Source organism: Hyaena hyaena, unplaced genomic scaffold, assembly GCF_003009895.1.
Source record: "Hyaena hyaena isolate Hyena2069 unplaced genomic scaffold, ASM300989v1 scaffold_1418, whole genome shotgun sequence".
Lineage (NCBI taxonomy): Eukaryota > Metazoa > Chordata > Mammalia > Carnivora > Hyaenidae > Hyaena > Hyaena hyaena.
This window is the reverse complement of record NW_024082057.1, coordinates 78,511-101,752: the sequence shown is the minus strand read 5'-3', so window position 1 is coordinate 101,752 and position 23,242 is coordinate 78,511. Positions and strand designations below refer to the sequence as shown.

At 64.6% G+C, this 23,242-nt stretch overlaps 2 protein-coding genes across 2 annotated transcripts; both read left to right on the top strand.

Moving 5' to 3' along the window:
* Positions 1-1,154: 1,154 nt before the first annotated feature.
* Positions 1,155-11,222, top strand: CTSD (cathepsin D). The gene is made up of 9 exons (XM_039223697.1): positions 1,155-1,308; positions 3,216-3,375; positions 5,782-5,905; positions 6,410-6,528; positions 7,510-7,730; positions 9,384-9,506; positions 9,862-10,006; positions 10,121-10,219; positions 10,328-11,222. The coding sequence occupies exons 1-9, from the start codon at positions 1,241-1,243 to the stop codon at positions 10,493-10,495; spliced, it is 1,227 nt and encodes a 408-aa protein (XP_039079628.1). The 5' UTR covers positions 1,155-1,240; the 3' UTR covers positions 10,496-11,222.
* On the top strand, positions 10,673-22,320 carry IFITM10 (interferon induced transmembrane protein 10). The gene is made up of 7 exons (XM_039223692.1): positions 10,673-10,742; positions 10,863-11,116; positions 11,558-11,608; positions 13,022-13,101; positions 14,751-14,919; positions 15,677-16,129; positions 21,672-22,320. The coding sequence occupies exons 1-7, from the start codon at positions 10,673-10,675 to the stop codon at positions 21,819-21,821; spliced, it is 1,227 nt and encodes a 408-aa protein (XP_039079623.1). The 3' UTR covers positions 21,822-22,320.
* Positions 22,321-23,242: the final 922 nt, after the last annotated feature.

Here is a 23,242-nt window from a genome sequence, read left to right as displayed (position 1 = left end):
CCAAACCAGGTAGATGATGAGCCCAGGTCAACTGTGTGGAACGGCCGGGCGTGGAGGCAAGGCAGTGGTCACTCATCTGTGGCCATCGGGCCCACCAGGCTGGGGTCAGGGTCCTAATTTATTCGGGGGGTCACAGAAAAGACAGGGATGCCAGGCCTGCCTGCTGTGGGCCCCAGAACCTGTCTGACCCCGTGAGTGGGGCCCCGTGAGTGGCTGGCGGGGCCACTCAAGCAAAAGTCCCCTGAGGGAGTCCCTCAAACGCCATCTTCCCAGAGAGGCCTGCTCTCAACATGGTCACTTTCCAGCACATTCCCCTGATTTACTTCCTTCTTGACATGGATCCTCTCTGAAATGACCCATCCCAACTCCTTTCCTCCTTCACGCCTGGGGCTCCGTGGAGCAGCGGATCTGGCCCTCCCCTCCCACAGCAAGCTGGGCACGACTGGGTGACTCAGTGAGGTCCTGGAGGTCAGTGGGTCACTGTGGCCTCAGCAGGACAGGGCTGGCCCAGCGAGGGACTCACTCTCTGAGCCCTCTGAGGCTGGGAAAGCCACCCGAGCTGCTCAAGATGGGGGACCCGGTGCCTTATCTGATCCCACCGGGCCGCATCCTTGGAGGTGGGGCCTGGAAAGGGACAGCGGGCCCCCAGAGGGAGGAGGATCCAGGGCGGCCCTGCTAGGGTCAGGCTGGTGCCGCTCTGGGCCTGGGGACACTTGTCATGAGGTCTGGACGCCCCCCGGGGCTGAAAGAAGGCTGCGCGTGGAAGCAGCGAACGGTGGCGGGGGGGGGGGGGGAGGTGGGGGATGGGGGCCGCGGAGGGGGCGGGGTGCGGCAGGTGCAACGCGGGGGCAGGAGGGTGGAGCAGGGGCCTGGGAAAGGCTGCGAGGCCTCGCGGCGCACAGCCCGCGTGTCCACGGCAGCGACAGAGCCCCGGGCTCCGGAGGCTCCCCGGGCGCCCAGGGTCCCCCGGCCCTGCGGCCGGTGCCCGCAACCGCGCCCCCGCCCGCGCGCACCCCCAGCGAAGAGGCCGGCGTGCGCGTCCCCGAGCGCCGTGCGCGGGCCCGGCGGGGGCCCGGCCGACATCGCCCCGCCCAGACCCCGCCCCGCGCACGCCGGCAGAGGCCCGCGTGACCCGTCCGGGTGCAAACAGTCGGGTCAGCTGACTTTGCCAAGTGCGCCGTCATCCAGGCTATAAGCGTTCGACCTCTGGGCGCTCCGCTCCGACCCGGTCGCCGCCACCATGCAGCCCCCCAGCATGCTGCTGCTCGTTCTCGGCCTACTGGCCGCGCCCGCCGCCGCGCTCGTGAGGTGAGGCCCTGCGACCCCGTGCACCCCGCGACCGCTCAGGGCACCACTGCTCCTCCGTGCACCACCCCCCGTACCCCTCCCGCGTGCACCCTCCCGCGCACTCCGCGCCCCCGGTGCCCTCCGTACGCCCCGCGCCGCCTCCTGCAGGGCCTCACCCACCGTCCCCCGCCAGCCTGGCGACCCTTCTTCTCCGCCACCGTGGGGTCCGCTTGGGGGGGCAGGGGCGGCGGGAGGAGGGATGGCGGAGACCCAGGCCGACCCAGCCTCCCCGGGACAGCTGAGGCCACGGTGCCTGTTCTCAAGGCCCAGCTGTGTGGAAGTCCGGGGGCCCAGGTGCACCTGGCTCGTCATTGCCCGCCTCCCACCCCCACCCCCTTTGCTGGCTCTGAACTGGGCTGGTCGCGTTTGGTCTGGGCCTTGGGCTCTTGCCCAGGAGACCTTCTGGACCCTGGGGGCCGGAGGGTCTCGGATACAGTAGGGAGTTAGTGTAAGGAGAGGGTCCAGGTGAGTGGCACAGCTGGCACCGGGCGCAGGGTCCCCCACCTGCACCCTCTGCCCTAGCGAGGACCACGCCTTCCTCGGGTCTCTAGGGGTCTGCCCCCCCACCCCCACCCCCGCCCGCCCCCAGGTACTGGATGAGGTCAGCAACCCCAAGCCTGGATCAGGACTGTGCTGTGTGGGCCCACCAGGCTGAGGTTGGCGCCTCCACGCCCCACACCCCCCACCCCCACTCTTGCGAGGCAGCCCCAGCCCCCCGCTCGGGGAGGGGTGCGGTGGGCCCCTCCTCTGCTCCTGCACCCCCCTTGCCCCCGGGGCCTGGGAAGGCATCCTTCCAACTCAGCTGTGGGCCTTCTGCCAGTGGGCAGGTGGGTGAGGTCACTGGGCCGTGGGAGCTGGCTGGGGGCCGAGTGGGACTCAATCTTGCTCAAGGGCTGCACCATGGGCTGTGGCCTGAGGAGCGTAGCCCCAAACGGAGCCTCCCCTGACCACCCACAGGCCTCCTCTCCAGGGATGCGTGGCTGTGGGGGACCAGCCTGGGCTGCGTGGGCCTGGGCAGCTGAACCAGAGCCCCTCACACCTCCTCGCCGTCCTCTGGGGCTGCCTGGCGCCTGTTTCCTGGGTTACTGGAGGGCGTGCCCCTCTCCCCCCAGGCAAGAACCTTGGGCTTTCCCAGCCTCCCAGGTCTTAGGCAAGAGTCCCCTCTTCCTGCAGCACGCCCTTGGCTTGCTGGGAAGGGCCGGCCGTGACCTTGAACTCCCAGGTCCCCTGGGCTGGGAGGACCTCATCCAGGTGTGAGTTTGCTCAGGTTTGCTTTCCTGCCCCACCCCTGCCCCATCAGAGGAGCCCAGGATCCAGGCCTGGGAAGGACCTGGAAGGACCTCAACCCCGGCTCTGGCTCTTTGTGCCCAGGCAGACCGCGGGGATGCCCTGGGGCATCTCCAAGGAAGGCGGGCCCGGGAGCACGACCCGGCATGCCAGGGCCATCCTTGCCCCCCTGGGGTTAGTGGTCGGGGCAGCACACTGATCGGGGGTAAATCGATTCACTACAGCGCTGGGGAGGGCCCCGGGGGGGAACGGTCACACGGGGGATGGCCAAGGAGGGCTTTTTAGAGGTGGCAGCCTTGAGTCCCATGTGACGGTCAGGAGACAGCCAGCCAGAGGCCACACGGGGGAAGTGGGGGCCGTCTCTGCGTGGCGTATGTGGAGAGCAGCAGATCAGAGGGCCAGGTGAATGGTCACCTGTGACACTGACGCCCTAACTGACCCCTCGGGCCACTGTCCCAGAAGAGGCCAGAGCAGACACAAAGCGGGGACAGGGATGGGGGCGGATGGAGCCCCTGGTGGCTGAGGGTGCAGAGCGGTCCCGGGGGGGTAGCGAGCCCTGACGAGCCCCCTCCTCTTGACAGGATCCCGCTGCACAAGTTCACATCTGTCCGCCGGACCATGTCGGAGTTGGGGGGCTCCGTGGAGGATCTCCTTGCCAAGGGCCCCATCTCAAAGTATGCCCAGGGAGTGCCCGCTGCGACTGAGGGGCCCATTCCTGAGGTGCTTAAGAACTACCTGGACGTGAGTATGGGGGTCTCTGTGTGGGGCGGGGGCCGGGTTGGCAGCAAACGCTGATTTGATGGAACTGACAAGCCACCGTGAAATCCTCCGTAGCAAACAGCGGTTTTGCTCAACTCCCCTGCCCAGTGGGGGACGGGGCTTCTGCTCGGCCACACCCTCCCCTGCCCGGCCCCTCCTGCCGCCCCTGCCAGGTAGAGGACCCCCACTGTGTTCTCCTGGGGGGTCTGCACGGCTCCCCTGCAGCTCCTGGTCGTGTGGGGGTGAGAGGGCGGGTTGGGGTGCCCTTGGCACCTCCATGACCTTTCCCCCTGTGTCCTGCTTACCTTCACTGACCTCAGAAGCCACCTTGTTTTTTTGTTTTTGTTTTTTTTAATTTTTAAAGTGTTTTTGTTTATTTTTGAGAGAGACAGCACGAGCAGGGGAGGGGCAGAGAGAGAGGGAGACACAGAATCTGAAGCTCTGAGCTGTCAGCACAGAGCCTGACGCGGGGCTTGAACCCACAAGCTGTGAGATCATAACCTGAGATGATACTGAGTGCTCAGCCGACTGAGCCACCCAGGTGTCTCTTTGTATAAAGCTTTAAAAATGTTTTTATTTGGGGCGCCTGGGTGGCTCAGTCGGCTAAGCATCCGACTTCGGCTCAGGTCATGATCACACGGTTCGTGAGTTCGAGCCCCGCATCGGGCTCTGTGTTGACAACTAGCTCAGAGCCTGGAGCTGCTTCTGATTCTCTCTCTGCCCCTCCCCTGCTCATGCTGCCTCTCTCTCTCTCAGAAATAAATAAAAACATTTTAAAAAAATGTTTTTATTTATTTTTGAGAGAAACAGAGACAGAGCATGAGCAGGGGAGGGGCAGAGAGAGAGGGGGAGACAGAGAATCTGAAGCAGCTCCAAGCTCTGAGCTGTCAGCACAGAGCCCGACGTGGGGCTCGAACTCACAGACTGCGAGATCGTGACCTGAGCCGAAGTCGGACACTTAACCGACCGAGCCGCCCAGGCGCCCCAGAAGCCGCCCTGTTCTCGAGGCCAGCCTGTGGGATTGGGGGACCATGTCACCCTCCTGAGCTGGGCGAGCTGGGCCCGGGGCCGTCAGTGGGGCGCAGAGGAGCCTGAATCGAGCCCTGAGAGGCTGTGGGGGCCTGTGGGTCATCGGGGCCGGCCGCCCAGGCGTCACTAACTGTTCTGGGGCCTCTGTGCTTGTGCCTGTCTGGCCAGGAGGCCTGGTACCACGGCGACCTCCTTACTTTCTTCCTCCTTGGGCAGCAGCCGGCCCTGCTCGGAGGGGCAGACAGGCTTGGAGCTGGGGTGTTTTGCAGGCCACACAGTGCCAGAGCCGCGTTGGCTGGTCCCGCCTCTGGGGTCCGGTTCTGGGCCCCAGCCTGGCGCTCCGGGGCTGCCCGGGTGGGCATCCTGTGGCATCTCCGGCCCCAAGTCCTGGGGACCTCGCTCTTTGCTGCCATCCAGCCTCTACCCACCTGTGGTTGGCAAGGTGGCTGTGGCCTTTGTCGTCTCTGGCCAGAGCCCCAGCAGTGCCAGGAAGCTGTGGCCTCACGGGCATGTGACTGGGCTGGTGGGGGGGTGGGTGCTGGCTGACCGGCTCCTGATCCCCATTCCGGGCACGCACACACACACACACGCACATGCACACGCGGAGACTCGCTGAGTCATCCCCCAGCCCTTCACGACTGGACACTTCTGCTTGGTCATGAGGCAGCAGCGGTGGGAGCCGGAATCCCGTGGTGGCCTCTGGCCTAGGCTCCCTCTTCCTTCCCAGGGGAACGGGGGGCCCAGGGGGCCTCAGGCTCGTGTCTCCTATCCAAGCAGCCGTGTCCTCTGACCTACGAGAGCGTCAAAGACGAGGTTTCCCTCTCAGGCTCCGGCCCCCTTCATGCTCACCTGAGCCTTGGGTCAGCACCCTGGACTTCCCAGGTCACCCTCCTCCCCTGTGCACAGATGGGGAGACTGAGGCCCAGAGCAGAGAAGGCAGGCCGTCTAGGCAGTGAGGACTCTGAGCCAGCACTGACAGTCTCCAGGGTGTACCTCCTCTCTTTGGCCGTCCACATGCCTCTGCCTAGAAGTCCTCCAGGCTTGGCCCAGGGGGGCAAGGGCAGGGTGGGAACTGAGGTCGCAGAGGCAAGCCCTGACTTGGCTCCCATCCTAGGGAAGAAGTCTCTTCTTCTGGGCCCCTCGATGGTCAGGCATAGGGGTTTTCCAGGGGTCTGGGGACCCAGGGTGCCCATGGGTACAAGGACCAGGGGCTGGGGAGGGCTGGGAGGGGCGGACCCCGGCTGCCTCCTCTGGCTTGGGCCTTCCCAAGACAACCAGTGGACCCTCTGCGGCCTGGTGGGGATGTGGGATGCCCCTCCCCCCAAGCCACAGGCCTGATGGACCCGCTCCCCTGCCCAGGCCCAGTACTACGGGGAGATCGGCATCGGGACGCCCCCACAGTGCTTCACAGTCGTCTTCGACACCGGCTCTGCCAACCTGTGGGTCCCCTCGATCCACTGCAAACTGCTGGACATCGCCTGCTGTGAGTCACCGCCCTGCCTCGTGCGGAGAGCGGGCAGGGAGAGGAGGGCCCCAGGGTGCGGGCACGTGGCCCGCCTGCCACCTCCCGCTCCCCCCCCCGCCAGGCACACACGCTCCCCTGGGTGCTGGGGCTGCCACCCTATCTTGGGTCCAGCCCCGTGTGCGGGGCCAGCAGGCCAGGCCTTGGGCCTTTGGTGGCCCTGCTTCAGCCCCTCTTGGGCGATGCTGCACCTCCACCTCTCGGCCACACCAGGCGGGCCTGGCCTCTCTGTCCCCCCAGGGCGCCCCACTTTCCAGGGGCCTTGCTTCTCGCCTAGGCAGGGCCTGGGTGGCCGAGGGTGGGGCAAGCCAGGCCAGGGCACCAGTGGCCGAGGCCAAGGCTGGTGGGGGGCCGGGCGGCGGCGGGGGGCCCGGCGCGGGGGCGGGGGGGCCAGGCGTCAGCGGGGGGCCCGGCGCGGGCGGGGGGGGGGCCGGGCGGCGGGCTGACGGGCTCTCCGTGGCACAGGGCTGCACAACAAATACAACAGCGGCAAGTCCAGCACGTACGTGAAGAACGGCACGTCCTTCGACATCCACTACGGCTCGGGCAGCCTGTCCGGGTACCTGAGCCAGGACACCGTGTCGGTAAGTCCGTGGCGAGGCTGCTCCCTGGGGCCCCAGCCCCAGGCAGGGCCGTTGGGCATTGGAGGGGAGAGTGGGACAGTGAGGGTCTTGACACCCGTGGAGCCCCGGGGCACGGGGGGCAGGTGAGCGACTGATTAAGGGGGAGGCCTCCTCCCGGGCGTGCGGCCGGCAGCCGGGCGGGGAGCCAGTCAGGGCGGGCGGGCGGGCTTCCGTTCCGATGCCCTGGGGTTGAGGGGCCGGCTGGGTGCCTGAGGACAGGGTCCCTGCGGCTGGCTGGGGAGCGGGGGGGCCCCTGGAGAACGCCGGGGTCCGTCTGGGCACCTGCAGCCCCGCCGGACCGGAGGCGATGGCTGCGCCAGGGCCACATGGGGGCCTGCTTGTCTGTCCCTTGTCAGGACGCAGGGTGGGCCGTGGCAGCTGGGGACCTTCCTGCGGGGCCCTGCCCCTCCCCCCGCCTGCTCTGTTGGGGTCTCCTCCTCCTGGTCTCTGTGGGTCCAAACAGGATGTCCCCTGACACGCTCCCCTGTTCCCGGTGTCAGAGGTTGTCAACCCCGAACAGCCGTTCCTTCCCACATCCTGTCTGTCTCTCTGTCAGCTGCCTGCCCAGGGGGCGGGGGGGGTGCGCGGCGTGGCCTCAAGTCTGCTGAGTTGGGTCATGGGGTTGGGTCATGGGGTTCCAGTAGCCCAAGGGCAGGGTCAGGCCTGGGCGGGTGGGGGTGGGTAGGGGCCAGGAGGCCAGAGCCAAGCTGGGACCCCAGCCCTCTGTGCTGACTCTGATTCAGTCGCTGTCCTGACCAGCGCGGACCCCATGTCCCTGCCCCACCCGGGGCCGCCAGCCCTTTCTCCTGGGCCCTCTGCCTGGCCCAAGTCCCAGGTGTGCAGTGGTGGGCAGCGACCGAGCTGGTGTTGTCACCGTGGCCCAGAGCGCACACACAGGACCTGGGGTGGCCCACTGACCCCCCCCCCGCCCCCGGCCTGCAGGTACCCTGCCGTCCTCCGACGACCGTCGGAGTCAAGGTGGAGAGGCAGACCTTCGGGGAGGCCATCAAGCAGCCGGGCATCACCTTCATCGCGGCCAAGTTCGACGGCATTCTCGGCATGGCCTACCCCCGCATCTCGGTCGACGACGTGGTCCCCGTCTTTGACAACCTGATGAAGCAGAAGTTGGTGGAGAAGAACATCTTCTCCTTCTACCTGAACAGGTGGGAGGGGAGGGCCTGGCGCCCTCTAATCCCTGCTCCTCACCCCCTTCCCAGCTCAGCGGGGCTGAATGCAGGGGGCTCAGGCCGCCGCCCCCCTGACCGCCCTCAGGCGTCAGGCTGCAGCTTCTGGCCTCTGGCCTCTGATCAGGCCCACAGGCAGCGCTCCAGACTGGCCGTGTGGCCAGGGTTCTGCACCGGGAGCCGCTCGGGCCGTGGGTCCCAGATCTTGCTCAGTGGGCCTCCTCCTTGCAGGGAGCCAGACCCTGCTCAGGGGTCACAGCAGCTGCTCCCGGGTCAGTCAGCCCAGCCTCCCCTGGGTGTGATGATGCAAGACACGGCCCCTGGGTCACTGATGACCTAGAGGGCGTAAAGCCACGGGCCCCCATCTGAAGCAGGGCCTCTGGAAGTGAGGGGTCTGGGGGCTTTCCGTGGGAGGTGACCCTTGTTGGGCCTGGAGGGCCAGATGCTGCTGGAGGGGCCATGAGTCAGTCTCGGTGTGGACAGCGGCCCCCATCACACCGTCTGGAGCAGCCCCGAGTGTGTCCATTCCGGCCACAGAGAAGGCCCCCATCCCAGTGGCCCTCGCCCCACGTGGGAGGGTGGGGTGACCTACATGCAGGATCCCTGGGAAGGGGCCTCCGTCTCCCCTCAGGGCGGCACTAGAGGCCCCGACGGGGGTGCGCCGGAGCTGGGCGTCACCACGCCACACACCCCTTCCGGAGCCCTCACCCCACCAGCCCACTTGCCCGTCTGGCTGAATGCCAGCCCAGAACCCTCCCCTCCCGGCCAGCTTCCGCCCTCAGCCTCACCCCTGCGTGTCCCCTGCTTGGTCGGTGGGAATCCCAGCAGCTGGGCCGGGCAGAGCCGCCCCGGAGACTGGTCTTTCCCCGCAACGCCTCGGGCCCAGGGATGGACGGTGCCGCGGCTCCCTGGGTGGGGCAGATGGACACGGGCAGGGAGGCGGGGCAGGACTGCGGTGGGGTGCAGACGGGAGGCCTGGTCTGGGTTCCACACTGGGATTTCAGAGCTGACGGAGGGAGGGCTGGAGGCCACGGGCAGTAGAGGGAGGGCAGGGCTTGGCCAGGCCAGGAAGAAGACCACGTGATCTCAAACACTAAGTCTAGAGGAGGGAGGGGGCAGCCCGAGCAGGGATGCAGGGGTGGGGCATTTGGGTGAGGATGTGGACGGAGAGCGTCCCTGGAACAGCAGGTGCACAGGCCCCAGGGCAGGAATGAGCTGGTTTCGGTGCCTCCTCCTGGAAGACCTCCCTGGTTTGTGTTTTTCACGCAGAGGAGCATCCCCTCCATAGGCTCCTTGCGTTTACTTCCCCGGCTGCCCGCCGCCCTGACCCTGGCCGATTGCAGCTGGCAGACCAGCGGCCTCTGCGGGCTGGCTGTGCAGATCTGCAGGCCACACACGGTGTGGGATTGGAGCCCTTCCCCTGGGGGAGAAGGAAGTCCCCTCCCCTCATCCTTCCAGTCATGCTTCGGAGATCGCCCCCCACCCCCACCCCCACCCCCACCCCTTCTGACTTGGCTCCAGCCGGTGCCTGTGGCAGCCGGTGCTCAGGCCGGGTGCGTGCTGTGGGGGCGGCAGGGGTCCCCCGTGCTCGAGGGGCAAGGGCAGCTGACCCCCTCCTCTCTCGTTTCCCAGGGACCCTAACGCGCAGCCAGGGGGCGAGCTGATGCTGGGCGGCACGGACTCCAAGTACTACAAGGGCCCCCTCTCCTACCTCAACGTCACCCGCAAGGCGTACTGGCAGGTCCACATGGAGCAGTGAGTGCGGGAGCCCCCAGGCCCCCTGCAGCGGCCTCTGGGTGGCTCCAGCCCTCGGAGCTGGGAGGCTGCCATGGGGGTGGTGGAGACGGGGCCGGCCTGCACCCCGCACCCCACTGGCCCCAGCGCCTGCCCCACCTCCTGGCCCCCAGCTGAGCTGCTGGCCCCTGGGCTCGGGCCCTGTTCTGCCCGTGATTTCAAAGGTGGCCGTTAACCTGCTCTTGGCCTCTTGAGCCAAAGAGGGGAAGAGATTCTGAAGAGGCAGGGGCTCCCGGTGGCCCTGGTGGTTGGACAGCCCTCCCCGCCCAGGCCCACCCTGAGCCCAGACAGGGGACTCACACCTCCTCCCCCTCAGGGTGGACGTGGGCACCAGCCTGACCCTGTGCAAGGGGGGCTGCGAGGCCATCGTGGACACGGGCACCTCCCTCGTGGTGGGCCCCGTGGACGAGGTGCGCGAGCTGCAGAAGGCCATCGGGGCCGTGCCGCTGATCCAGGGCGAGGTGAGCGGGCCGGGCAGTGTGGGCAGGACGCCTCAGCCGCCCCGCCCCTCCCCCGCCACACCTAAGCCCCTCTCTCCCTCCCTCCCTCCCTCCCTCCCTCCCTCCCTCCCTCAGTACATGATCCCCTGTGAGAAGGTGTCCGCGCTGCCCGAGGTCACTCTGAAGCTGGGAGGCAAGGGGTACAAGCTCTCCTCCCAGGACTACACGCTCAAGGTCAGCAGGGCGGGGGTGGGGGCGAGGGACTACACGCTCAAGGTCGGCGGGGTGGGGCGGGGCGGGGCAGGTCCTCGGGCCGCGTGCTGACCAGCGTGTCTGTCCCAGGTGTCGCAGGGCGGGAAGACCATCTGCCTGAGCGGGTTCATGGGCATGGACATCCCCCCGCCCGGCGGGCCGCTCTGGATCCTGGGTGACGTCTTCATCGGCCGCTACTACACCGTGTTCGACCGGGACGAGAACCGGGTGGGCCTGGCCGAGGCCACCAGGCCGTAGCCGCCGCCCCTGCCGCAGAGGAGGGAGTCCAGTCGGAGGAGGCCGCCCACCTGCGCCCTCCCGGCACCCCCGCCATACACACTCACGCTCACACTCACACTCAGCCCAGCTCTGCGGGCGCCGGCCTCACAGGCCTGCCCTTTTGCTCTGTGGTTTTACCCAGCCCCGGTTGCAGAAATGCCGCCTGCCCATCCATCCGTCCGTCCGTCCGTCTGTCTGATGGAGGGCCAGGTGTGGGGCAGCAGCCGTGGGCTGGCCAGAGCGTGGGGCCCCTGCACTAACTTGGGGGGCCCTGCCCAGTAGGGCAGCGGCCCCTTGTACATCCCAGGACCCGTCCCCCCGGGGTGGTCCTCCACCCCCTCCCTAGCCTGCGCCTTAGGGGGCCGGCTGCCCGGGCAGGACCTCTGGACGGAGCCCACGTCCTCTGCCAGCCTGTTCTCTGGGTCTCCCCCGCCCGGCCTGGGGTCCTGCGTGGGCCCGTCGGGGAACGACCAGCCAGGGCCCGAGGACAAGCAGGAAGGGTTGGAAGGGTCGGGGCTCGGGGACAAAAGCCAGCCTTGTGATGCATGTGGGGCCATCCTGGGGCTTGACCCCGTCCTGGAGGGCACTTTTGGGCCCAGGGTTGGGGCAAGAGGGGAGGGGGCTTGTGCCCCCGCTCTGCAGCCGCCCCGCCCTTGGCGGCTGGGAGCCCGTGTTGATGTGAAAATACAGTTGTTTGGGCCTCTTTGCTGTGTTGGTGTATTTTGTGTTTGGTGACAAGCCGGACGTGGGAAGGAGCTGGTGTGGCCGCTATGAGGCTGTTCCGGAGGGCTGACTCACAGCCGGGCTGGGGCGGGGGCGGCCTCTGGGGATATCCTGGCCCCCAGACCCCAGGGCCCCCTGCCCTGCACAAGGGGCCCTGGAGGCTTTGGTTTCCCACCCAGCTTTGGGGCTGAGCTGTCACTGGCAGGGAGCTGGCTTGTACTGAGGCCTAGGGCAGTGACCGGCCGGATGTGGCCTTGGCGGGAGGCCACGGGGCAGGGCCGCAAGGTTGCCACTGTCTACACTGGGCACGGTTTTCAGGGGGCGGTCCAGGTGAGCGCCCGCCTCACTTTCCACCGGCGGCTGCGGCGGGTAGGCTCTGGACTTCCTGATTCCCCTGCACACCCTGTCTGGGCCTGGGACAGGCGCCTGCGTGGGGCTGATGGGAAGGGCACCCGCCTCCCCTGGGCTCCCAGCCGGCGCCTGAACGCGGCATCTGAGCAAAGCCAGCCGGCAGGCCAGCCGGGGTCCTGGGATCTCGGGGCCCGGGATCCTTCTTAGGAATTCCCTCCGGTGGCGTGATCTGCCTAGCGGTCTGGCCTGTCAGGAGTTGCCGGAGGGGTGCTCAGAATAATCTACCGAGAAGCAGCTGCAGGCCAGGAGGTTTAAGGGATGAGAAGGAGTTTGTGAGCTGTTGGGACAGAATTCCCCTGGGGTCAGGGGCTCTGGACTACGGCCGGGAGCCCCCCCCCCCCCCCCCCCCCCCCGTAAGAAAACTGGCAAACCTCTCTTGTCACCGCCCTGGCGCCCACTCAGCCTTCAGTGCGGTGGCTGCTGTTGGCCCGGCCCGAGGGGGCAGGAGACTGCACCCCAGCGCTGAGCCCTCGCTGGCGCCTTTAACAAACACCCAATCAGACTTGCGGGGAGGCTCGTGACACGTGCCCAGTGTCTTCTGCACCTGAAATCCGAGCAGGGAGCAGGCACAGCCGCAGGGCCTGGCGAAGGACCGAGTCATCCAAGCCTTTGTGCGCAGAGCGGCCTGGAGGCAGAGCGGCCGGAAGGAGCCCTCCCTTCACCCCTGCTCGGCTTCTGCCGCTGCCCTGGCCTCCCACCCGCCAGGCTGCTGCCATGCAGCTCTGACCCCCAGCTGGGAGGCCGCCCAATCCCCTCCCTGGGATGTGGGGACAGAGCTGGTGCCCCTGGCCCCTGCCCCCGCGCCGTGGCAAGTGCACAGGCTCGGGGAGCACAGGCTGAGCCTCGGGCCCCTGCTGGCCAGGCCTCAAGGTGCTGGCACTCCTGCCCAGAGCACCGACCGTGTGGCTGCCTGGGGCTGCTGGTCCGGTTCCTCCAGGCCCTGGAGTCGGGCTCCAGGCTCCGGTCCAGCCTCTAGGATCCAACCCTCAGCCTCCAGTCTGTCTTTAGAAGATGGGTAATCACAGGGCACCCCTCGCCAGGGGCCTGGCGGGTACCCACGGGGCGCCCAGCTCAGCGCCTGGCACCCGTCCTGGCTGGCTTGCTGGGCTCTGCATCCGCCCGGCAGGCTCTAGTGGGCATTTCCTGCCGTGTGTCCTTGCCTGGAGGACACCCCACCCAAATCGAGCCCCTTACTTCACCTACTGGGTGGAGGCTAGTGGGGGCTAGAGCCGCCCCCTCCCCAACCGCCCTGGGCTCTGGGGCCCTCGCAAGGGGGCAGCCTCGAGGCAGTCTGGAGCAGGCCCCTGGGGGCCAGGGGGACTCGCGCGCAGACCAGCCCTGTTGGCCGCTGCCTGCAGCTGGCTTGCCCAGAGCAGCGTGGGGCAGGGCCCGAGGCAGGTGAGCCAGTGCTGGGCCCCAGGGGACCTGGCGGAGCACCATGCAGACCAGAGGTGGGCCACACCTTCTGTCAGGCTCCTCCTGACGCCTGGGGGTCCAGGTGCCCCCAAGTGAGGCCCTTGGGTGTTGCTGGAGGGACAGAATCCTGGTCCCCCTATGGTCCCCATCGCCTTCATGCCCCTGGGCTCTTGGTCTGGGCCAGGCTCTGCCCAGGGCATGGCCAGGATGGAGGGTGGCCCTGGGGACCCCTCCCACTCACAGAGGATTTTATCAACCTCCTGGAGGTCCCAGGGGCTCCTGAGGCCATGGCTGAGGCTGGGCACCCCTGAGGCCAGGGGGCGGGGCTGGGAAGGGAAGGGCTGGGGAGGGGGTGGGGCCCGTGCAGGGTTCAGCGGGGGCCTCGGACTCCTAGCACGCAGAGGTTCAGAGAGCAGGGGGCTGGCAGGGGACGGGGCACAGGCGGGAAAGGACTCGAGGAGAAAGGGGCTGCTGGGCAGACCCAGGCTCAGAGGACAGAGGGCCGTGGAGACGCGGGGGGGGCAGGGAGAGGGGCCTTTATGAGGAAGGGCTCAGGGGGCATCAGGACCTCTGAGGAGGACGGCTTCTGCGGGGCTTGGGAGGGCACTTGCGCGGTGGGCGGGTGGGGGGGCGGGACGCCGGGTCGGGAGAGGCAGAGAGGGCTGCGGCTTCTCCCTTGCAGACGGGACGGGACCCGCTGGGACTTCTGTGGGAAGAGGAGGTCGGCTGGGGGCAAGTGTGAGAGAGAACAAGAGGGTGTAGCGTGAACGGAGGCTTCCAGAAGGGGCTGGGGCTGGGTGGGCCCGTGTCGATTAGGGGTAGGGGCATCTGCAGGGGGCGGGGCCCAGGTGGGACAGCTGCATGGGCAGCTGACTGGACTTGTCTTCAAGGAGATAAGTGTCACAGGGGCTTGGAGAAGGCCATCTGGCCCCATGGGCAGAGGAGACCAACCGGCGAGAGGTCATGGCCTTGGAGGACTGGACTCCATGAGGAACGCAGATTCAGGGGGTGCGGCTAGGGGCTCTGGGCCGGGGTGTGTGGGGTCAGACCCGGGGAAAGGGATTATGGAGCTTCCACGAGGGTGAGCCCAGAAAGGACAGGGCCCCATGGGGGGGCAGCCATCAAGGCTCAGGGAAGGCCTGGACCGGGTGGCCTCCAGGGCTGGGGGCTTGGTCAGTGGCAGGATTGTGCAGAGGTGGGTAATGGGAGGGGGGCTCAGTGAGCTGCACTCCGTTCAGACAGGTGCTGCAGCTGGGGACCAGGGCCTTCGAGGGGCTTGGTTTCGGCAAGGGGCGTATGACAGCCGAAGGGCAGATGGGGGCTGGGCTGGGTGAGGGGCGCGAGCCAGAGTCCTGGGGCTCCTTAGGGTGGGTGCTTGGTGAGGCCAGGATTCACGAGGGGTGAGGACCCACACTCGGGGAGGGGAGGGATGCAGAGGGGAAGGGGCTCAGAAAGCATGCTGGCCGCCAGGGTTGGGGGGGGGCGCAGGAGATGAAGGGCTCCTTCCTGGAGAGACTGGGGCAGACGGAAGCACACCGGGTGGCGGTGTAGGAGGACCCATCCCCGAGGCTCCCCACACCCCGCCCCTGCCGGCTCCGCGCCCTCCTCCCAGGGGTCCGGCTTCCGGCCGGCCGGTGCCGCGGCCCCCACCCTGCGGGCAGGAGGAGGCGGCGCCGTGAGTCAGGCTGGGGCCTGGCGCTGCGGAGGGAGCCGGGCGCGGGGACAGCGGCTCCCCCCGCGAGGCTGGGCCGCCGGGACGCGGAGCGGCCGGGCACACAGCGCGGCGCCGGCCGGGGAAGGACGCGCGGGCCGCGGCGCAGGGGTCGCCCCGCCCGCCCAGGAGTCGCCAGCAGGTGAGGGCGCGCCGTCCGGGCCGCGGGGCGGTGGCCACAGCCCCCGAGGGGCGCAGGGCGGGAGGAGTGCCCGCGCGGCAGAGTGTCCTTGTGCGTCGGCTCGTGGCACCGGCTGGGTGGCTCCCCGCGAGCGTGCGCTCCGGCCGGTGCCGCTCGGGCCGGGGCTGGGGGCGGGGACGGCGCTCGCTAGTTTGGAGCCCCTGCAGGCCCGCGTCCATCCCTGTGTCCGTGTGTGTACAGGCTGCGTGTCACAGGGCAGGGCTGTTTGCCGGGCATCTCCGCGCCGTGCGAGCCCAGGGTCTGGAGAGCCTGTGTGTCAGGGTGTCCGCGGGCGGGGGCGAGAGAGCGCGGCTCACTCTGCCGGATGGCGGCCGAGACTCCGTCACTGTGGGTCTGCATGCCCTGTGCGAGTGCCAGGCTGTTTGGGATGCTGGCGTGCTGTGTTTATTGCAACAGCGTGTCGGTTGGGGCGTTGTTGGGTACGGGGGGAGGGCGTTGTGTGTCAGTGGGTGAATGTTTGTGCGCAGATGGCAAAGTGATGAAAAGCCCCTGTGTCCCTGCCAAGGCTGCCGCGAAGGGCTGTGGCACCCGGGTGCCAGGGCGGGTGGGGGAGCAGGCGGCGGGATTTCCAGCTCCTCCGGGGCTGCTCCGAGTCTGCAGGGGAGACGCTGCTGCTGCTGCTGCTGCTGCTGCTGCGGGACACCAGCCCTGCAGGGAGGACAGGACCCAGCTCACTCCTCCTCTCCCCTCCCTCCAGGCCCAGGGCCCAGGCCAGTGCCCAGCCCCGCTGGGAGCCCCGGCCAGCACCACGGACGGCACCCAGGAAGCCCGAGTCCCCCTGGACGGGGCCTTCTGGATCCCGAGGCCCCCGGCAGGCTCCCCGAAGGGCTGCTTTGCCTGCGTGTCCAAGCCCCCCGCCCTGCAGGCTCCAGCGGCCCCGGCCCCTGAGCCCTCAGCATCCCCCCCCATGGCGCCCACCCTGTTCCCCATGGAATCCAAGGGCAGCAAGACGGACAGCATGCGGGCCTCTGGCGCCCCCCAGGCCTGCAAACACCTGGCCGAGAAGAAGACCATGACGAACCCCACGACCGTCATCGAAGTCTACCCAGACGCCACCGAGGTCAATGATTACTACCTGTGGTCCATCTTCAACTTCGTCTACCTCAACTTCTGCTGCCTGGGCTTCATCGCACTGGCCTACTCCCTCAAAGTGAGCTGGGCAGGGGCGGGGGGGTGTGGGGCAGAGGAGCGGGTACAGGCAGGGGGGCCGCCTCATGGGACCCAGACATACGTGGATGCCGGCCAGCTCTGAGCCGGCAGGGAGGGGCTGCCCTTCCCCATCCTGGGCTGTGGAAGCTTCCAGGGTGTCTTGACAGGGCTCGGGGGCCACAGGGCTGGGTTCCCTACATAGCCAGCTGAGTCTTCCAGGTGCAGACCCGGGGTTCAGTCCTGTCCTCTGGGCTATGGGGGTTACACTGGGACGGAGCTGCCGCTGGGCACGCAGGGTGGAGTCAGCACGTAGATGAAGACCCCGGCATCCTTCCCCTGTCAGCAGGACAGCATGGAGACATCCTTCTCTGAGCCCCTCACAGGGAACCTGAAACCAGGCAGATGTTCAGGAGGTGGCCACGGAGGAGGCCACGGTTGCCAGGGTCTCTGATCATGGTGGTTGAGGTCACTGCTTTCTACCTTCCCTCTCCCACACTCTTTCTAGATGTCTGTCCTGGTGGCCGGTGGCAGGGGCTCGGGGGGAGCCAGAGGGAGAGAGGCAGAAACATGGCCCCAAACCCTGCATGCATACAACTTCCGGAAGCCCCTCGCTGCTGGGAGAGGAGCTGGCTGGGAGCAGAGCAGGGTGCCAGGCAGACAGGACCCCATGTCCCTGGGGCAGAGTGGAAAGAAATGGACCCAGGTTGCAAAACGGGGCTGTGACCCACTCACATCTGCGATGGGAGGCTCCATGTAGGTGTGTCAGGACTGAAGAGCCGGGGCTGGAGCCCAGGCAGCAGGACCCACCTCCCTGTCACTCTGGGAAGGCTTGGTTCCTGTAGAGTCAGATGTCACTGTCTCCGGATTCGCGTGTCCGAGCCAGGTGCACATCACTGATCACAGCTGCCCGGTGAGGTGGGGAGAGTGGGGTGGGCGGCCGTGGGACTTGGGGGCTACAGGGAGAGGAGAGTCTAGGCCAGGGAGGCTGGCCCCCGGGGGGAAGGGCAGCAGCCTGGACACAGCCCTGCCTCCCCGCATCGTCGAGCCCCACCCCTGCCCCTGGCATCACACGCCCCGGCCGGCCGCCTGGCTCCCGACCTCCTGACTCATCGTCAGCACCCCCCACTGCCAGGCACACCTTCGCCTCCAGGCCCGTGCACGGAGCTCTGGGCTCCGCCACGGGGGACCTGTGTGGTGTGAGTGAGTGTGTGTGAGTGTACATGGATGCATGTGTGTGCCCATGTCGGTATGAGTGCATGTGTACGAGTGTCTGCATGTGCACGCACAGGTGTGTGTGGATGTGAGTGTGCATAAGTGTGTGTATTTGTGCATGTGAGCATGTTATGTGTGGGCTTGAATGTGTGCATGTATATAAGTGAGTGTGCGTGTGTATGGGTGTGCATGTGTGCGAGTGTATACAGGTGTGGGTGTGCATGTACTTAATTGCATTGCATGAGTGTGCACATATTTGTGAGTGTGTGGGTGAGCGGTGTGCATGTGTGCGTGTATGTGCATAAGTATGTGTGCACGTGTGTGCTGTGAAAGCACACAGGGAAGGGTCCTGAGGGTTTAGGGGTGGCGGCCCCCAGGCCAACTCCAGGCCAAGCAGAGGGCCCAGTGGTGGGGGCAGCTGGTGAGGCTCTGTTTCCCCTGGGGCCCTCCTGCGGTGCCCCGACAATGGCCTGTGGACACGGGTCCGGCTGCGTGGGCTCCTGTCCGGAAGCTGTCCCCTCCTCCCCTCAGCCCGGCTGCGGGCGCCGGCTGGCACCGGGCAGGCCCATCTGGTGCAGGTTGTAGGTAGGTCACAGATTTCTGAATGGTGCAGCACTTGTGCTGTGATGGGGGGTGGGTAGGAATTAGTCCTTCTGAGGGGCAAGAGAGAGCTCACTCTGCCTCCCCCCTGGGGCCGCTCCCCCCGTCCTTCCTGGGGGCCAGCCAGGGCAGGAAGGCTCGGGACCAGCCAGGGAAGGAGTGTGCAAGGTCAGTTGTCTCTGGCCTGGGCAGAGGGGGCACAGAAGCGGCTGGCTCGGGCTGCTGCACCTGGGAACGTGTCCATCTGTCCATCCAGCTGCATGTCTCCGGCCTGCTGCACCCTGCCCTGTTTGCAGCCAGTCATGGGCCCTTCCAAGGGCACCTAATGGACTTGGGGTCAGAAGGCCTTGGCTAAATTCCCAGCTTGGTCCCTAAAGAGAAGTGAGCTCTTGACAAACCACCTTCCTCTGAGCTGATTCCTTCATCTGTTCACAAAACAAACTGAAGTGAAACAACACCCAAGTAAGCACACGTGAGCAGGGCAGAGGCTGGCATTCGGTGGGTGTGAAACAGACATCGTGCCCCTGTCTGTGCGGTGGCCTGTCCGTCCACCCTCCCCACCCAGGTGCGCCAGTCCACTTCGATGCCAGCTGGGTCTGCAACACGCAGATCGCAGCCTTATTTTGCTGAGCCTCACGAGCAGGACAGAGACACGGGACATCAGTTCTCCATTCACGAGTCTACACGGGCTGCTCATGGTGACGGCCGACTACTCCCCAGATGCACCCCGCCCCACGCCTTCTGTGAGCACACTTGTGTTTGTGATGTGCTGCGCCCTCAGCCTGAGGGCTTTTGTGAGATACAGCTCTTCCACCCACAAAGACCCCACTGACTCACTCTGGCTGAGCCCCCACTTCCCATCAGAGAACCCCCGCCCCAGTGGCTGCCCACCCAACCAGACCCATCCCTTCTTCCTGTTGGTGCCAAGGCAAACTGGCCACTGTAGGGGTCAGAGTGCTGGGTGCAGGGGTGGATGAACAGAGGACACCTTCAAGATGAAATACGTACCACAGTGTTTCAGAAAAAGAACACTTCATTCCTGGTTTGGGATGAGTTTGGAGTCAAGTGCGGGAGATTTCCAGGAGGAAGCATCATCTTCACTGGGCTTTGAAGGATGGGTGAGGTGACAGGTGTTCCAGACATAAACTAGGACACGAGGGTGGGGCGATCTGGGGGGAACTGCAAGGCCCCATCTTCTCAGGGGAATGAGATGATAGTCCTGGAAAGCCAGACTCAGGCCATGCAGTGAAGGATTGGGAAAAATATGTGAGGGTTTGGATTTCATTACGTGGAAGACGAAGAAGGGAAAGATACGACCAGAGCTATAAAATCTGCAACAGTGTGGAGGAAGAAGGACAAGGGAAGCCCAGAGGCAGAGAAAAGTTAGGGTCCCAGTGTGGTCCCCAGTAAAGGGGGCACATGGCTTGAACCAGGGCAGGGATGGTGGGCAGGGGAGGAGGGCAGGTATAATGATATGGCGGCTGCTCTGCCCGGGCCCGGGAGCTTGTGGACTTCCCAGTGACAGGGAAATCAACCAAATTGATTAGGAGGGGAGATGTTGTGCCAGTTTTTGTATGTACATATTTGCCCACTACCTGCTTTCTGAATATCAAGATCATATACCCACCCATCCATCCACCCACCCTTCCACCCATCCTTCCATCCATCCATCCATCCATCCATCCATCCATCCATCCATCCATCCATCCATCCATCCATCCACCCATCCATCCATCCATCCATCCATCCATCCATCCATCCATCCATCCATCCATGCATCCATCCATCCATGCATCCATCCGTCCATCCATCCATGCATCCATCCATTCATCCATCCATGCATCCATCCATGCATCCATCCATCCACCCATCCATCCATCCATGCATCCTTCCATTCATCCATCCATCCATGCATCCATCCATCCATCCATCCACCCACCCATCCATCCATCCATCCACTCATCCAACCATCCATCTATCCATCCTTTTATCTACCCATCCATCCACATACCCATTCACTCACCCATCCATCTACCCATCCAACCATCCTTCCATCCATTCTTCCATCCACCCATCCATCAATCCACCCACCCTTCCACCCATCTACCCATCCACCATCCATCATGCATCCATTCACCCACCCTTACACCTATCCATCCACCCATCCTTCCTTCCATCCATCCATCCATCCTTCCTTCCAACTATCCATCATTTTACCCACCCACCCATCCACCTACCCACTCACACCATCCATCCATCCACCCATCCATCCATCCACCCATCCATCCACCCACACACCCATCCATTCAGCATCCCTTGTACATCGATTCCTGCTCCTTTATTCCCTTCAACCCATCCAAATGGTTACTCATTCCTCCATCAATCCATGTTTATACATGTTCACTGTGCTTCCTCCTTCCTTCCGTACTCCTCCCCATCTCATCCCCACCTATTTTGTCCATCAGTTCACTTAACTATTCATCTAGCCTTCCTTTCCCCCAGTAACTTTCACCATTGCACTTACCAACTCTACCTGTCAGCCTTCCATCCATCCTCTGACCCAACACATCAATAAATCCATTCATCCTTCAAGCCAGCCACCATCCCTTCTTCCCACTGCTCCTGTAGTTGAGCCACATGCATCCATTCGTCATGTACCTGTCCTCACACTCACCCTTGCTCACTCTCTCCCTATTATCCCTTATGTCATCTCATCCACCCATATGATCTATGCGCTATCATTTTTTTTCTATTTCCCCTCCCTTCTCATCCATCCACATATTCAACCATACTTCTTTGGACTTTGTGGAAGAGGAAAGTGCTGAAGAGAGGGAAACCCTAACATTTATCCTTGGGAACATCTCTTTACAACCAAAGAATTTTGGAAATGGGTCAAGCTCTGCCCACTGTCTTCTCTGTATCTTAACATCCCTTCCCAGAGACCACGGGGCCCACTGCCTGTTCTTTCTAGGGCCTGTTCTTAGGTAATCCCTGTGAATTTTAGATTAGGGAGCCTGCTCAGACTAGAGCACACTTACATCCTCCACTGTCTAATCCTATAACTCTCTGAGGCCAACTTTCTCCTTTATCTTATGTATTCATTTATTGATTCCAGCTTTATTTAAATACAATTGACATACAGTGTTGTAGAAGTCCAACGTGCATAACGTTGCAATTTGATACACGTACATACTGCAAGATGATCCTAAGAACAGGGTTCATCCATCATCTCACATAATTATTGTTTTTGTGGTTTGTTGGGGTTTTGGTGGTAGGAACACTTACAATCTGCTCTCACCAGCTTTCTTTCTTTTTTTTTTTAATGTTCATTTATTTATTTTGTTAGTGAGAGAGACAGCGCTTAAGCAGGGGAGGGACAGAGAGAGAGGGAGACAGAATCTCAGACGGGCTCTGCACTGTCAGCACAGAGCCCTATTCGGGGCTTGAAGTCATGAACCCCGAGATCATCGTCTGAGCTGAAATCCAGAGTTGGATTCCTAATTGACTGAGCCACCCAGGTACCACCCACCGTTAATTCAGCAACTTCCAATCAAATAATACAGTATTATTAAACAATCCTGTTTTATTTTAACTAATTTCAGACTTACAGAAAAGTTGCAAAAAAGAAACACAAGGAATTCCTGGGTGCCCTTTGCACAGAGGTTCCCCATACCCGTATCTGCCTTTTCCTTGTCTCTGGCCGCTGGCCTCACCTCCTCCCCCTGCTGCAGGTTCGGGACAAGAAGCTTCTCAATGACCTGAATGGAGCGGTGGAAGACGCCAAGACAGCCCGGCTGTTCAACATCACCAGCTCCGCCCTGGCCGCCTCCTGCATCATCCTCGTCTTCATCTTCCTGCGGTACCCACTCACCGACTACTGAGACCCCGCCGGGCACCGCCGGCCGTGGAGACGAAGCACTGCGACGCGTTCGTTTTCGTGACTGATGTGATGTGGGACCCGGTGTGGTTGGGGCAGAGCAGGGCACGTGCCCTGGAGCCCCCCTGAAGCTGTGAGCCAGGCAGTGAGGCCGTCGGAAGCTCCTCGCAGTAAGGGGGCAGCGAGCTTCAGGCCGCCCACCCTCTTGGCCCCCCACCCCCCTGCCTCTGCCTGTTTCTGGGGTCCGTGGGTTTCTTCCTGTGCTGCCGCACCCTGGCTTCCAGTGGCTGCCCTCCCCGCCCTCCTGCGCCCCACTCAGGCTCCCGGGGCCCCTCTCACCCGACACCCACCAAGAAGGGCTTCTGTGGCAGCTTTCCAGTTTGGGGGGGCTGCCAGCATCTGGGGACTCACTCTCTCCTCTCCGACCCCGCCTCCTCCAAGCCAAGACCCTGCTCAGAGCTCTTGTATCTGTGAACTTTCAATAAAACACCTGTCTAGCTCCAGCCCAGCCTCTGTCCCACAGCTGAGCAGGGCATGGGTGGTGGGGGAAGGTGGCAGCTTTGGGGACCCCGCTCAGGCGCCGCCTGGTGGTCCAGGCCCCCCAACGCTAACGCTGCTGGGGAAGGTTTGCTCTGTGACCTGGTGGTCTTCTGCCCAAGATGCAAGGGGACTGAGGGGGGCTTTGGCAGAGGGTGCCCCAAACACGAGTCCCCTGGAGGATTAGGCTGCATGAACAGAGCTGCCCGCCGGCTGTACGTTAGAGCAAAGAAAACTAGCGCGTTCCCGGGGAGGGAGCTGAGTCCTCGTGGCACAGGTGACGGCTTGTCTGGGAAACGGGGGGATGTCTGGGCAGCTCAGGTGCAGACTTCACCCCCAGACCAGGGGGTTGCTTCACGGGGGAGGGACCGGGCATGCTTTGTGGGCTTTGAGGGCAGTGGAGGGGGGACAAGGGAGGGCACAGGCTGTCACGGAAGTGGGAACCGTGCCAGCCGGGGCTGGGGCGGCTGCAGAGGGCATTCGCTGAGTCTCAGGGCTGAGGATGAGAGAGTTTGGTGATGGTCTGGATGTGCCGGTGAGGCGGGCGGGAGGAGCGAGGGGGGCCTCCGTGTCCCACTTGGCCGGGGCTGTGTGCTAACATGGGGACCTCGGGAGGAGCCCTGTGGAGGCAGAGGGTCTCGGCGGTGGCAGCCGGCATGGAGCCCGGGGAATACCACCTCCCTCCGCAAGGCAGGCAGGAAGAAGGAGCATCCCAGCCGGAAAGCAGAGTGTGGGGGTGAAGGAGGGAGAGGCCAGAGGCGCCCATCGCGTTTAGGGGACTGTGATGGAGGAAGGAGGCAAGGAAGGGGCGGAAAGGTGTGCTTGGAGGGGTGGGGAGGTGGCCGCGAAGGGAGAAGAGCGATGGGGATGTGGTCAGAGCAGGGTGCC

Bases quoted from the DNA above. Each gene is read 5' to 3' on its own strand.
- CTSD (XM_039223697.1), top strand. From the start codon at position 1,241: ATGCAGCCCCCCAGCATGCTGCTGCTCGTTCTCGGCCTACTGGCCGCG. The intron at 1,309-3,215 runs GTGAGGCCCTGC...TCCTCTTGACAG, and splicing joins CCCGCCGCCGCGCTCGTGAG to GATCCCGCTGCACAAGTTCA. The intron at 9,507-9,861 runs GTGAGTGCGGGA...CCTCCCCCTCAG, and splicing joins TGGCAGGTCCACATGGAGCA to GGTGGACGTGGGCACCAGCC.
- IFITM10 (XM_039223692.1), top strand. From the start codon at position 10,673: ATGCCGCCTGCCCATCCATCCGTCCGTCCGTCCGTCTGTCTGATGGAG. The intron at 11,117-11,557 runs GTTGGGGCAAGA...CACGGTTTTCAG, and splicing joins AGGGCACTTTTGGGCCCAGG to GGGGCGGTCCAGGTGAGCGC. The intron at 14,920-15,676 runs GTGAGGGCGCGC...CCCTCCCTCCAG, and splicing joins CGCCCAGGAGTCGCCAGCAG to GCCCAGGGCCCAGGCCAGTG.